A 14,180-nucleotide genomic window follows, 5' to 3' on the forward strand; every position below is an offset into this window, starting at 1 on the left:
GGAGGATCTCTGACACTGTGAGGGAACATCAGCGTCCACATGTTGTCCATGTGGTGAGTTTCTCTGGAGATGATCCAGGACATAGGTGTCTTAGTGTGGAGGACCCCAGAGACTGGAGAAGGTCAAGGACACACCCACATTTCACCTGGTTGCATCAGACAGATGGTTCATTTGGAGAGGTGGGCAGCATGGTGCCTTAGCGGTTAGCACTGGTGCCTCACAGCGAGAAAGTTGTGGGATCGCTTAACGTCCTTTCTGTGTGGAGTTTGCATGTTCTCCCCGTGTCTGTCTGAGTTTCCTCCCACAATCAAAAACCTGATTATTTAGGGTCTGCTCCTTTCTCTGCCCCTGACCAAGGCAGCGTCTCTACATCTGGAGTTGGCCTCCAGGCACCGGACTTTGGCTGCACGTTGCCCCTAGTGGTTGGATTGAGTCTAACTAATTAGGACGGTTAAATGCAGAGGACACATTTCATTGTGTGTATGTACAATGACAATAAAGGCTCTATTCTAAACCGACTGTCTGCCTCCATGGTTGCTATCCAGGACCTGAGGCGATTCTGTGTAGACTGTGGATGTGGTTCAAGCACAGACTCCCAGACCTGAATCAAACCATGAACACGGTGCACAAAAATAAATAACATTCAGAATGAAATATAATGTTGACAATGTTCATAAGACTGATGATAAAGATCGAATCTGTTGTGGATTAAAGCTGTTGTGTTTTCTCTGATTCCAGAAACACATCAAACAGGAAACACAGGAGCCTTTCACATTTTGGGGTCATTAACATCTAAATCACATTCATTAATGAGAGAATCCAAACAAAACATCAACAAAATTAATTTTAAACCAGAATCAGCCATTGAATCCAAATCCCCAAAAAACAGGAAGCAGGAAGAGTCCAGCGGGAAAACAAAGATGGTGACGGCAACGATTCTGACAAATTTATCAAACAGAGTAAAACACTACGACCAGCAGGTCACCGCGAGGCCCAGATCTTTGTTTAGACCCGAGCTGAAAGGGGGCTGCACGGCTCCAACGGGAAGCCAAACGCCCGTCTGTTATTTTGTATAACTTGAGACCTGGTTTGAAAGTAACTGGAGATGAACAGGATCTGGTCTGGAGTTGGCTCATCCTCACTTCCAGCTTAGTCCATCTTCCAAAAACCTGCACTCACCAATGTTCACTCTCTAATCCCGATCCAGTCTAACCCTGATCTCAGACCCGCTAGACGATACCCTGAAATCTGGGCCTGATCCAGCTCATTTCCTGGACCTGGTCTGAGAAGCACTGTGAAGACTTCTCCAGCATGAAGTCTGTGCAGAACCACGGATTAAAATCAGACAAGAAACTAAACCGCTTTCATTTAAAAGAATCATTAATTAAAGGCATAAATTCATGAACGGACTGGCGTATTAACTCGACAGCACCCAAGTTAGGACTTTTTTTCTGACGCCTGCCTCTATGCAGCTGTAAAGAAGTGACAATAAACAGGAATACTGATCCGGTTTACAGTCTAAACAGGTTTACTGCTGCACTCTGTTTCTAAGGCAACAGCATCACTGGTCCCACAGCTTCTGCATCTCCTCATTTAACACAAGTCCAACATCATGGCTCCTTTGACCAGTTTGGGAGCGTGAGAAGTTAAAAAGCAGCACAGACGGCGCTGGTGTGGTGGGACGGCGAGGACGCCTACAGGCCCAGAGATTTACGCACGATCTTCTGCGCCAGTTTGTAGAACTGCTCTCTGTCCTCACGCCACATTTTGGAAGCATCCACGTTAGCACCACTTTCATCATTTGGCTCTGAGAGAAGACAAGAAATAAGAAACTCAGATTAGAAACGGTGCAGTACCCGCTGGCACACTAACCACAGACAGCAGCTTCACATACAGTTATATGCAAAGTTTGGGCCCCCCTGATAATTTTTATGATTTTCCTTTATAAATCATTGGTTGTCTGGATCAGAAATTTCAGTTAAATATATCATATAGCAGACAAACAGTGATATTTGAGAAGTGAAACGAAGTTTCTAGTATTTACAGAAAGTGTGCAATAATTATTTAGGGGGGGCTTGAGACCAGAAGATCATGGGTTCAAATCCCCGCCTGACTGGAAAAATCACTAAGGGCCCTTGGGCAAGGTCTTTAATCGCCTATTGCTCCCGGTGTGTAGTGAGCGCCTTGTATGGCAGCACCCTGACATCGGTGTGAATGTGAGGAATTATTGTAAAGCGCTTTGAGCGTCTGATGCAGATGGAAAAGCACTACATAAATGCAGTCCATTTACCATTTACTTAAACAAAATTGGGCAGGTGCATAAATTTGGGCACCCTTGTCATTTTATTGATTTGAATACATTTAGCACTAATTATTGGAACACAAAATTGGTTTGGTAAGCTCACTGACCCTTGACCTCCTTACACAGGTGAATCCAATCATGAGAAAGGGTATTTAAAGTGGCCATTTGCAAATGTTTCCCCACTTTGCATCTCTTCTAATGAGTGGCAACATGGGAGCCTCTAAACAACTCTCAAATGACCTGAAAACAAATATTGTTCAACATCATGGTTTAGGAGAAGGGTACAAAAAGCTATCTGAGAGATTTCAGCTGTCAGTTGGAAGACCACAGGCACAGTAATAGTTAAGGCCCAAAGTGGCAGGCCAAGAAAAACCTCAGATAAGCTGAAGAGAAGGATGGTGAGAACAGTCATAGTCAGCCCACAGACCTGCTCCAAAGACCTACAACATGATCTTGCTGCAGATAGGGTCTCTGTGCATCGTTCAACTATACAGCGCACTTTGCACAAAGAGATGCTGTAATGCAGAGGAAGCCATTTCTGCATACATGCCACAAACAGAGTCGCTTGAGGTATGTTAAAGCACATTTGGACAAGCCAGCTTCATTTTGGAATAAGGCGCTGTGGACTGATGAAACTAAAACTGAGTTATTTGGACATAAAAAGGGGCGGTATGCATGGCAGAAAAAGAACACAGCATTCCAAGAAAAACACTTGCTACCTACAGTAAAATTTGGAGGTGGTTCCATCATGCTGTGGGACTGTGTGGCCAGTGCAGGTACTGGGAATCTTGTTAAAGTTGAGGGTCACATGAATTCCAGTCAATATCAGCAGATTCTTGAGAACAATGTTCATGAATCAGTGACAAAGTTGAAGTTGTGCAGGGGCTGGATCTTTCAACAAGACAACGACCCTAAACACTTCACAAACTCTACTAAGGCATTCATACAGAGGAACAAGTCCAACGTTCTGGAGTGGCCATCTCAGTCCCCAGACCTGAATATTATTGAAAATCTGTGGTGTGATTTTAAGCGGGCTGTCCATGCTCGGAAACCAACAAACCTGAGATGTTCTGTAAAGAAGAATGGTCCAAAACTGTTTATCATGATCTTAGTCACTGGTCGTGCTTATCTGGTCATTATATTTTAGTAACTTTAAGTCTCGTCTTTGTTTGGTTCAGAGGATCTCTTTTCTGTGTAATAGTTTTTTACTTGTTTCATTCTCTGTTTATAATTTATTTCCTGTGCAGTCATTAGTTGTATTATTGGTTATACTTTAGCCACCTGTTAAGTTCTGTTCTGGTTTGGTCTCTGCCTTTATTTTCTTGATGATGACTTTTCTGTTCTCTTGTTTGATTCTGTGTTCTTTTCATGTTGGTATTTTATTTCATCTTTGATACTTGCTTCTTCTTTGCTTTAGGCATTTCATTTTTATCACAGGTGGTTTGGGTTTGATTCAGTCACTTTGTTGAGTTGTTAGTCACGCCCACCTGTCACACCTCTGTCTCGCCCGACCACGCCCCCTTCCTGAACTTTTCCCGCACCTATTTCACATTCACGCCCTGATTGCTCTGCCCTGTATTTGAGCCTCACTGTCCCTCATGTCTTCACCACTTCGTTGTGATTTCTATAAAGCATTTTACTCTCCCACCTGTATCTGTGAGTTTTGCATTTGCGTCCGTCCACCTTCTGTGCCATGCCTCTTTGGACCCTGACATCAGGTTGACAGGAATCTGCTCATTATAACTGCATAATATCGGATTTCTCAGCTATGAATTTTGGGCTACCTCAGGGTTCTCTTTTGGGTCCTCTGTTGTTTTCCCTGTATGTTGCACCTCTGGGTCAATTATTCAGAGTCACTGAACGGTTATGCTGAGGACCTCCAGATGCTGGTCTCTGTCGGTGATGTATCTCAGTTTGCAAAACTGGAGTCTTGTGTGGTTGCAGCAGAATAACTGAATGTCAGCAAAGTTCCTGCTTTTGAATGCAATAAAGACTGAGATGATGCTTGCTGGTCCTCCCAGACCGAGACATCCGTCTGAGAAATTAATTAACATGGTCACGTGGTGACTTTTGATCCATCACTGTCTTTTATTTGCACATTAGGGAGCTTGTTAGGACGGCCCACTTTCACTTGTGTAACATTGCAGTGATCAGACCAAACCTCTCTATGGTGGATGCAGAAATGTTGATTCACACCTTAGTGTTTTCCAAAACTGACTACTGTCATGACTTTTTTTCTGATTTGACACATAAGAATCTGAGATGTTCCTGCCAGAGTTTTGACAAAAACCAGGAGGTTGGATCACATCACTCCTGTCCTGGTTTCTCTTCACTGGCTCCCTGCGACGTTAAGAGCAGATTTCAAGGTTTTGTTGCTGACTGATAGAGACTCTAAACGGACATGGACCCAGTTATCCCATTGAACTTTTTGAGCCTTATGTGGCTCCTCGAACCCTGCCGTCACCAGATGTAGACCTGCTCTGTGTTCCAAGGGCTGAGAAGGAGTCATCAGATTTTAGAACCTTTTCCTGCCGTGCTCTGACCTTGTGGAACAGTCTGCCTGTTGGGATTTGAAAGAACTCTTTACAAACTAGTCTTAAAACATTTATCATCTATGACCAATCATTAGTTTTAGGGTGGGCGGCACAGTGTTTTAGTGGTTAGCACTGTAGCCTCACAGCAAGGTGGTCATGGGTTCAATTCCCACCTGTGGCCCTTCTGTGTGGAGTTTGCATGTTCTCCCCTTGTTTGTGTGGGTTCCCTCCGGGTGCTCCGTTTTCCTCCCACATCCAAAGACGTGCAGGTTAGGTGGACTGGAAACTTTAAACTGTCCGTAGGTGTGAATGTGTTTGTTTGTCTGTATGTGTCCCTGTGACAGACTGGCGTCCTGTCCAGGGTGAAGCCCACCTCACACTCTATGACTGCTGGAATAGGCTCCAGCCCCCCTTGACCCTTAACTGGAGTAAAAGGGTATAGAAAATGGATGGATAGTTTTATGGTTTTTAGCTTCTTTTAATAGTTTTAATTGTTTTTACTCTGTGATATGTGGGTCTTTTTAATGCTGTTCTGGGATTCTTCAGCACTTTGATTTTTTTTCATTTGTAGCACTTTATAAATAAATTACACAGCAGAGGTGGAGGGGTGGTGGCCAAGTGGCTAGTGCACTTGGTTTCCGTGTGGAAGGTTCCCGGATGTGCTGTGGTGACCCCAAGTGAAAACAAGGGAGCAGCTGAAGGGTCTTACTATTTTTACCATCTTACCTGCTAGCATGCTAACCACAGATAGCAGAATCTTCTCCACACTCTGGACTGGACTCCATCTCTCTGCACTGCTTTCGTAACCCATTGGATCATCGCCAGGAGCGTGCAGGATGGAGATACAGACCCGCCCATCTGGATAGACTGCATGTGGAAGAGGAAACAGTCATCACGCCAGGAGGCAAAGTTTGTTCATTTAGTTCTGAACATGTTAACATCGTGCGTGCATTCTTCAGAAATGGGGGAGCACTTAAAGCAAAAAATTCCACCTCTGCCCCCTTCCTTCCTGCGTGCACACTGCCCCTGGTGGTTAGAATGTGAATAACTGACACCCAAAGTAAACTGATAATTAATCCCTCAGAAAAATCGCAACATTAAAGAGATTTAAATTTACAGCAAAGTCAGAATCTGCCAAAATAAACCCGTCATCAAGGCGGCGGAGCCAGACTTACTGTTGGGGTGAAACATCTCGCAGGTGAACCTCATTTTTGGAGGACTGAGAGGATAATCCGATGGGAAGCTGAGGACGGCTGGGAATACTCCGCCTTCAAAACAGGTGTCCTGAGGCCCCCTGGAGGCAGAGCACAGAGATAAACGCATGAAAATCAACCAATCAATCAGCTACTTTGACAGACGGCAAACTTAGAAACAAACAAAAGGAAGTCATTACTCTGGACTCAGAAACCAGATCTGCAGAAATACCAACTCTTATTGATGACTGATTGTAGCAGGAACATGAGTTTGTTTATTCATGTGCTGCACGTCATCACTGAGCTGTCAAGTTTTATTTAGTATGAAACACAGAGAACTGAACCATGACTCAAGTTACTGGTTACTGTTATCATGCAAATGAGAGGGCGGAGTCAAATCATGGCACCTGAAGGCCATATGACAACATTTCAGCCAATCATGGTGCAAACTGACACAAACCTTTAGCACCTGGTTTCTGTGGTAGCAGCAGCCTCTGGTGGCTGAGGTTCAGCATTACACTTACATGATCAGCGCCTCCCACTCAAAGAAGTTCTCCTCGTTAGCAGGACCTAAACAAACAATGAGACCCGAATCAGTTTGACACGAATCCCCCCACCCCCCGCCTAAAAAACACCAACCCATTAAAAATTCATCAATAATTATCCATGAAGTGGAATCAAACATTTTATCATGACAGATGTTTCAGCCCTAATTTAAATAATTACTACAGATGTCCACCACATTTTCCCAGACTCAGGTGATGACATCACATGCCCAAAGTCCAAAAACCATGGTTGCAAAGACACGTAAGAATCTAAAGATTTATAAAGAATGATTAATTTCTGACTGAAAATATTTTCACCTGCAACGATGCCCTCTGGTGGATTCAGGGTCAGCTCTGAAACACACAACACAAAAACATGCAGGAATTATAGGCCTGCATTTATAATATTATGAGTGAGATGTGCGTTATTTGGAAGAAAGTCGCAGTTCAGCGTACTAATTCCAGCTCGACCATTAGAAACCCAGAGGTGAACTGTCCCCCGCACGCTCTCCCCTCCCCTCCCCTCACTGCCTCTGTGCACTCTGACAGCAAACAAGAGTGGGGGGGGAGCAGAAAATGGCCAAAGCCATCAGGTGCCCAGTTTAGGAAGAAAAAAAAGAGGAGGAGAAATCCCCTCTGCAAATCATTTATGCAAATTGTTGATGCATTAGGATTCCAGCAATGCATTCAGGACCCGACACACATTAGTGGAAATACCCTGGATCTGGTTCTTGCATGTGGGTTTGCCATCACGAATATTGACATCTTGCCTCTCGCATCTATAGTCTCAGACCACTCACTTATCAGGGTTACATTTACGCTGCCGCGTTTAGTGGAACAACAACCTTGTCTACTACTGCGGCGTCGTATTAAACCCTCAACTATGACTGAACTTGAGGCTAGACTACCTGATATTTCAGCTTTGAGTCTGGAGAATGCTAAATCAGTAGATAGCCTTGCGGATAGTCTAAATTTAGCACTTAAAACTACACTTGATAAGACTGCGCCTCCTCTTTTGGGGCCACGCCCTCCCAAGGCACAGTCACCTTGGTTCAGTGATTAGCGTGACCTCAGGGAGAAGGCTAGAGGTTTGGAACGGAAATGGCATTATTCCAAATTAGAGGTGTTCCGCCTTGTGTGGCGGGATGCTACATCCCCTGGCAATAATTATGGAATCACCGGCCTCGGAGGATGTTCATTCAGTTGTTTAATTTTGTAGAAAAAAAAGCAGATCACAGACATGACACAAAACTAAAGTCATTTCAAATGGCAACTTTCTGGCTTTAAGAAACACTATAAGAAATCAGGAAAAAAATTGTGGCAGTCAGTAACGGTTACTTTTTTAGACCAAGCAGAGGGAAAAAAAAATATGGAATCACTCAATTCTGAGGAATAAATTATGGAATCACCCTGTAAATTTTCATCCCCAAAACTAACACCTGCATCAAATCAGAGCTGCTCGTTAGTCTGCATCTAAAAAGGAGTGATCACACCTTGGAGAGCTGTTGCACCAAGTGGACTGACATGAATCATGGCTCCAACATGAGAGATGTCAATTGAACCAAAGGAGAGGATTATCAAACTCTTAAAAGAGGGTAAATCATCACGCAATGGTGCAAAAGATGTTGGTTGTTCACAGTCAGCTGTGTCTAAACTCTGGACCAAATACAAACAACAAGGGAAGGTTGTTAAAGGCAAACATACTGGTAGACCAAGGAAGACATCAAAGCGTCAAGACAGAAAACTTAAAGCAATATGTCTCAAAAATCGAAAATGCACAACAAAACAAATGAGGAACAAATGGGAGGAAACTGGAGTCAACGTCTGTGACTGAACTGTAAGAAATCGCCTAAAGGAAATGGGATTTACATACAGAAAAGCTAAACGAAAGCCATCATTAACACCTAAACAGAAAAAAAAACAAGGTTACAATGGGCTAAGGAAAAGCAATCGTGGACTGTGGATGGCTGGATGAAAGTCATATTCAGTGATGAATCTCGAATTTGCAGTGGGCAAGGTGATGATGTTGGAACTTTTGTTTGGTGCCGTTCCAATGAGATTTATAAAGATGACTGCCTGAAGAGAACATGTAAATTTCCACAGTCATTGATGATATGGGGCTGCATGTCAGGTAAAGGCACTGGGGAGATGGCTATCATTACATCATCAATAAATGCACAAGTTTACGTTGATATTTTGGACACTTTTCTTATCCCATCAGTTGAAAGGATGTTTGGGGATGATGAAATCATTTTTCAAGATGATAATGCATCTTGCCATAGAGCAAAAACTGTGTAAACATTCCTTGCAAAAAGACACATAGGGTCAATGTCATGGCCTGCAAATAGTCCGGATCTTAATCCAATTGAAAATCTTTGGTGGAAGTTGAAGAAAATGGTCCATGACAAGGCTCCAACCTGCAAAACTGATCTGGCAACAGCAATCAGAGAAAGTTGGAGCCAGATTGACGAAGAGTACTGTTTGTCACTCATTAAGTCCATGCTTCAGAGACTGCAAGCTGTTATAAAAGCCAGAGGTGGTGCAACGAAATACTAGTGATGTGTTGGAGTGTTCTTTTGTTTTTCATGATTCCATAATTTTTCCTCAGAATTGAGTGATTCCATATTTTTTTCCCTCTGCTTGGTCTAAAATGTAACCGTTACTGACTGCCACAATGGTCAAAACGACCCCCTGTGAGCAAGCACTTGGCTACAGTGGGAAGGAAAAACTCCCTTTTAACAGGAAGAAACCTCCAGCAGAACCAGGCTCAGGGAGGGGCAGTCTTCTGCTGGGACTGGTTGGGGCTGAGGGAGAGAACCAGGAAAAAGACATGCTGTGGAGGGGAGCAGAGATCGATCACTAATGATTAAATGCAGAGTGGTGCATACAGAGCAAAAAGAGAAAGAAACAGTGCATCATGGGAACCCCCCAGCAGTCTACGTCTATAGCAGCATAACTAAGGGATGGTTAAGGGTCACCTAATCCAGCCCTAACTATAAGTTTTAGCAAAAAGGAAAGTTTTAAGCCTAATCTTAAAAGTAGAGAGGGTGTCTGTCTCCCTGATCTGAATTGGGAGCTGGTTCCACAGGAGAGGAGCCTGAAAGCTGAAGGCTCTGCCTCCCATTCTACTCTTACAAACCCTAGGAACTACAAGTAAGCCTGCAGTCTGAGAGTGAAGCGCTCTATTGGGGTGATATGGTACTACGAGGTCCCTAAGATAAGATGGGACCTGATTATTCAAAACCTTATAAGTAAGAAGAAGAATTTTAAATTCTATTCTAGAATTAACAGGAAGCCAATGAAGAGAGGCCAATATGGGTGAGATATGCTCTCTCCTTCTAGTCCCTGTCAGTACTCTAGCTGCAGCATTTTGAATTAACTGAAGGCTTTTTAGGGAACTTTTAGGACAACCTGATAATAATGAATTACAATAGTCCAGCCTAGAGGAAATAAATGCATGAATTAGTTTTTCAGCATCACTCTGAGACAAGACCTTTCTGATTTTAGAGATATTGCGTAAATGCAAAAAAGCAGTCCTACATATTTGTTTAATATGCGCTTTGAATGACATATCCTGATCAAAAATGACTCCAAGATTTCTCACAGTATTACTAGAGGTCAGGGTAATGCCATCCACAGTAAGGATCTGGTTAGACACCATGTTTCTAAGATTTGTGGGGCCAAGTACAATAACTTCAGTTTTATCTGAGTTTAAAAGCAGGAAATTAGAGGTCATCCATGTCTTTATGTCTGTAAGACAATCCTGCAGTTTAGCTAATTGGTGTGTCCCCTCTGGCTTCATGGATAGATAAAGCTGGGTATCATCTGCGTAACAATGAAAATTTAAGCAATACCGTCTAATAATACTGCCTAAGGGAAGCATGTATAAAGTGAATAAAATTGGTCCTAGCACAGAACCTTGTGGAACTCCATAATTAACTTTAGTCTGTGAAGAAGATTCCCCATTTACATGAACAAATTGTAATCTATTAGACAAATATGATTCAAACCACCGCAGCACAGTGCCTTTAATACCTATGGCATGCTCTAATCTCTGTAATAAAATTTTATGGTCAACAGTATCAAAAGCAGCACTGAGGTCTAACAGAACAAGCACAGAGATGAGTCCACTGTCCGAGGCCATAAGAAGATCATTTGTAACCTTCACTAATGCTGTTTCTGTACTATGATGAATTCTAAAACCTGACTGAAACTCTTCAAATAGACCATTCCTCTGCAGATGATCAGTTAGCTGTTTTACAACTACCCTTTCAAGAATTTTTGAGAGAAAAGGAAGGTTGGAGATTGGCCTATAATTAGCTAAGATAGCTGGGTCAAGTGATGGCTTTTTAAAGTAATGGTTTAATTACTGCCACCTTAAAAGCCTGTGGTACATAGCCAACTAACAAAGATAGATTGATCATATTTAAGATCGAAGCATTAAATAATGGTAGGGCTTCCTTGAGCAGCCTGGTAGGAATGGGGTCTAATAAACATGTTGATGGTTTGGATGAAGTAACTAATGAAAATAACTCAGACAGAACAATCGGAGAGAAAGAGTCTAACCAAATACCGGCATCTCTGTGCTTGTTCTGTTAGACCTCAGTGCTGCTTTTGATACTGTTGACCATAAAATTTTATTACAGAGATTAGAGCATGCCATAGGTATTAAAGGCACTGCGCTGCGGTGGTTTGAATCATATTTGTCTAATAGATTACAATTTGTTCATGTAAATGGGGAATCTTCTTCACAGACTAAAGTTAATTATGGAGTTCCACAAGGTTCTGTGCTAGGACCAATTTTATTCACTTTATATATGCTTCCCTTAGGCAGTATTATTAGACGGTATTGCTTAAATTTTCATTGTTACGCAGATGATACCCAGCTTTATCTATCCATGAAGCCAGAGGACACACACCAATTAGCTAAACTGCAGGATTGTCTTACAGACATAAAGACATGGATGACCTCTAATTTCCTGCTTTAAACTCAGATAAAACTGAAGTTATTGTACTTGGCCCCACAAATCTTAGAAACATGGTGTCTAACCAGATCCTTACTCTGGATGGCATTACCCTGACCTCTAGTAATACTGTGAGAAATCTTGGAGTCATTTTTGATCAGGATATGTCATTCAAAGCGCATATTAAACAAATATGTAGGACTGCTTTTTTGCATTTACGCAATATCTCTAAAATCAGAAAGGTCTTGTCTCAGAGTGATGCTGAAAAAACTAATTCATGCATTTATTTCCTCTAGGCTGGACTATTGTAATTCATTATTATCAGGTTGTCCTAAAAGTTCCCTAAAAAGCCTTCAGTTAATTCAAAATGCTGCAGCTAGAGTGATGACGGGGACTAGAAGGAGAGAGCATATCTCACCCATATTGGCCTCTCTTCATTGGCTTCCTGTTAATTCTAGAATAGAATTTAAAATTCTTCTTCTTACTTATAAGGTTTTGAATAATCAGGTCCCATCTTATCTTAGGGACCTCGTAGTACCATATCACCCCAATAGAGCGCTTCGCTCTCAGACTGCAGGCTTACTTGTAGTTCCTAGGGTTTGTAAGAGTAGAATGGGAGGCAGAGCCTTCAGCTTTCAGGCTCCTCTCCTGTGGAACCAGCTCCCAATTCAGATCAGGGAGACAGACACCCTCTCTACTTTTAAGATTAGGCTTAAAACTTTCCTTTTCGCTAAAGCTTATAGTTAGGGCTGGATCAGGTGACCCTGAACCATCCCTTAGTTATGCTGCTATAGACGTAGACTGCTGGGGGGTTCCCATGATGCACTGTTTCTTTCTCTTTTTGCTCTGTATGCACCACTCTGCATTTAATCATTAGTGATCGATCTCTGCTCCCCTCCACAGCATGTCTTTTTCCTGGTTCTCTCCCTCAGCCCCAACCAGTCCCAGCAGAAGACTGCCCCTCCCTGAGCCTGGTTCTGCTGGAGGTTTCTTCCTGTTAAAAGGGAGTTTTTCCTTCCCACTGTAGCCAAGTGCTTGCTCACAGGGGGTCGTTTTGACCGTTGGGGTTTTACATCATTATTGTATGGCCTTGCCTTACAATATAAAGCGCCTTGGGGCAACTGTTTGTTGTGATTTGGCGCTATATAAAAAAAAAAAATTGATTGATTGATTGATAGATCCTATCAGGATCAATTCCGTCTGTTGTCTCTTATCCATTGTCTGATTGACTCAAGTTCAGAGGATAAGGTTTGATGAATGCCTACTATATTTTTGTCAGCTACCAGTAGAGCAGGAACATCAACGTACTACAACAGCCGTTAACTGCTGAAGGCATTTACAAAAAATAAGGGGACCCAGAATAGAACCCCGTGGTACCCCAAGTGTAACTATGGCAAGTGTGGATAGGGTGCCCCTATTTCCACTGACTGTAATCTTCCATCAAGATCGGACCTGAACTAGTCTATAGTAGAGTCACTGAATCCCAAGGCCTTTAATTTATCCCTAAGAATTTTGTGGTCCACAACATCAAAGGCTTTTCACAAATCCAAAAGTTATACCTGTGAAACTACCTTTGTCTTACTCAAATTTAATCTAGTCAGGTTTAGTTAGTCTAGTTTTGTCTAGTCTGTGGTGTGTTGTGATCTAAAGCCAGACTGAAACTCATAAGAGTTTGTTATCAGTTAAGTAGTGATTAACCTCTTCATATAACATTTTCACTGCCCTAAAGGATTCTAGCAGCTTTTAAACCAGAAGGAAATCTGCCTCTAGAAATCAATAAATTTACCAGACAAAATAAAGAACTAGTAATAAACTTTGCATCATCCTTAAGAAACCTCGCAAGTAAATGATCCAACACGGCTGCTATGTAATCTGTAATCTGTAAAATTACATATTTCTAGATGATATTTTTAGATGAAATCAGCCGCAGTTGAAAAAAAATCATAAATTTGACTGTGAATAAAACTATAGGCTCAAAAAACATAAGGCTAAACAGAGAAAAGCAATGAGCACATCTTAAAGGTCGATTAAAGTTCCAGCTGTAATTTTTAGCACATTGTTGTGAATCAAATAAAAATAAAACGGAGTCTGCGGGCTCTTAGCTTAGCATCGACTTACGTTTGTACTCAGCCATGAGTCTCTTCAGCGCAGTCCCAGCCATCGATTATTACCACTGAAGCAAAACAGGCAATAAACAAAAAAACAAATTAACTTCTTCTTATTTTCAACAACACGCGATCGCTAACTGAATGCGCATGCTCAATGCGCGGACTGTCTTCTTCGTTTGTCTCTGTAGCAGTTTAAACGCGATCGTAAAGAGTGCATACCGCCACCTAGCGCCCCGGAGAGTGTACATCCATAGACATTATTTAATTTAATTTAACTTTTATTTAACCAGGTTATTCCCACTGACATCGAAATCTCTTTTGCATTGGAGACCTGGACAGTTATAAAGTTTCCAATTCACCTAACCTGTGTGTCTTTAATAATGTGTACATCATCCATCCATTGATCCGCTTACTCCAATTAAAGTAACCGGACAAAAAATACCCTCCATAGACACCAAAACTGTAAAATTAAAATTATTTCCTGACCGATGTGTCAAAGAAAGTGTGAAGATGTTAACTCATACTTCTGAGAGA

The 14,180-nt window shown here is 42.2% G+C and overlaps 1 protein-coding gene across 1 annotated transcript; it reads right to left on the bottom strand.

Annotated features, from left to right (window-relative positions):
• Positions 1-335: 335 nt before the first annotated feature.
• Positions 336-13,790, bottom strand: ube2g2 (ubiquitin-conjugating enzyme E2G 2 (UBC7 homolog, yeast)). Its single transcript, XM_034165765.1, has 6 exons — positions 13,657-13,790; positions 6,893-6,928; positions 6,554-6,599; positions 6,012-6,130; positions 5,563-5,703; positions 336-1,807 (listed from the first exon to the last, which is right to left on the bottom strand). The coding sequence occupies exons 1-6, from the start codon at positions 13,697-13,699 to the stop codon at positions 1,695-1,697; spliced, it is 498 nt and encodes a 165-aa protein (XP_034021656.1). The 5' UTR covers positions 13,700-13,790; the 3' UTR covers positions 336-1,694.
• Positions 13,791-14,180: the final 390 nt, after the last annotated feature.

Source organism: Thalassophryne amazonica, unplaced genomic scaffold, assembly GCF_902500255.1.
Source record: "Thalassophryne amazonica unplaced genomic scaffold, fThaAma1.1, whole genome shotgun sequence".
Lineage (NCBI taxonomy): Eukaryota > Metazoa > Chordata > Actinopteri > Batrachoidiformes > Batrachoididae > Thalassophryne > Thalassophryne amazonica.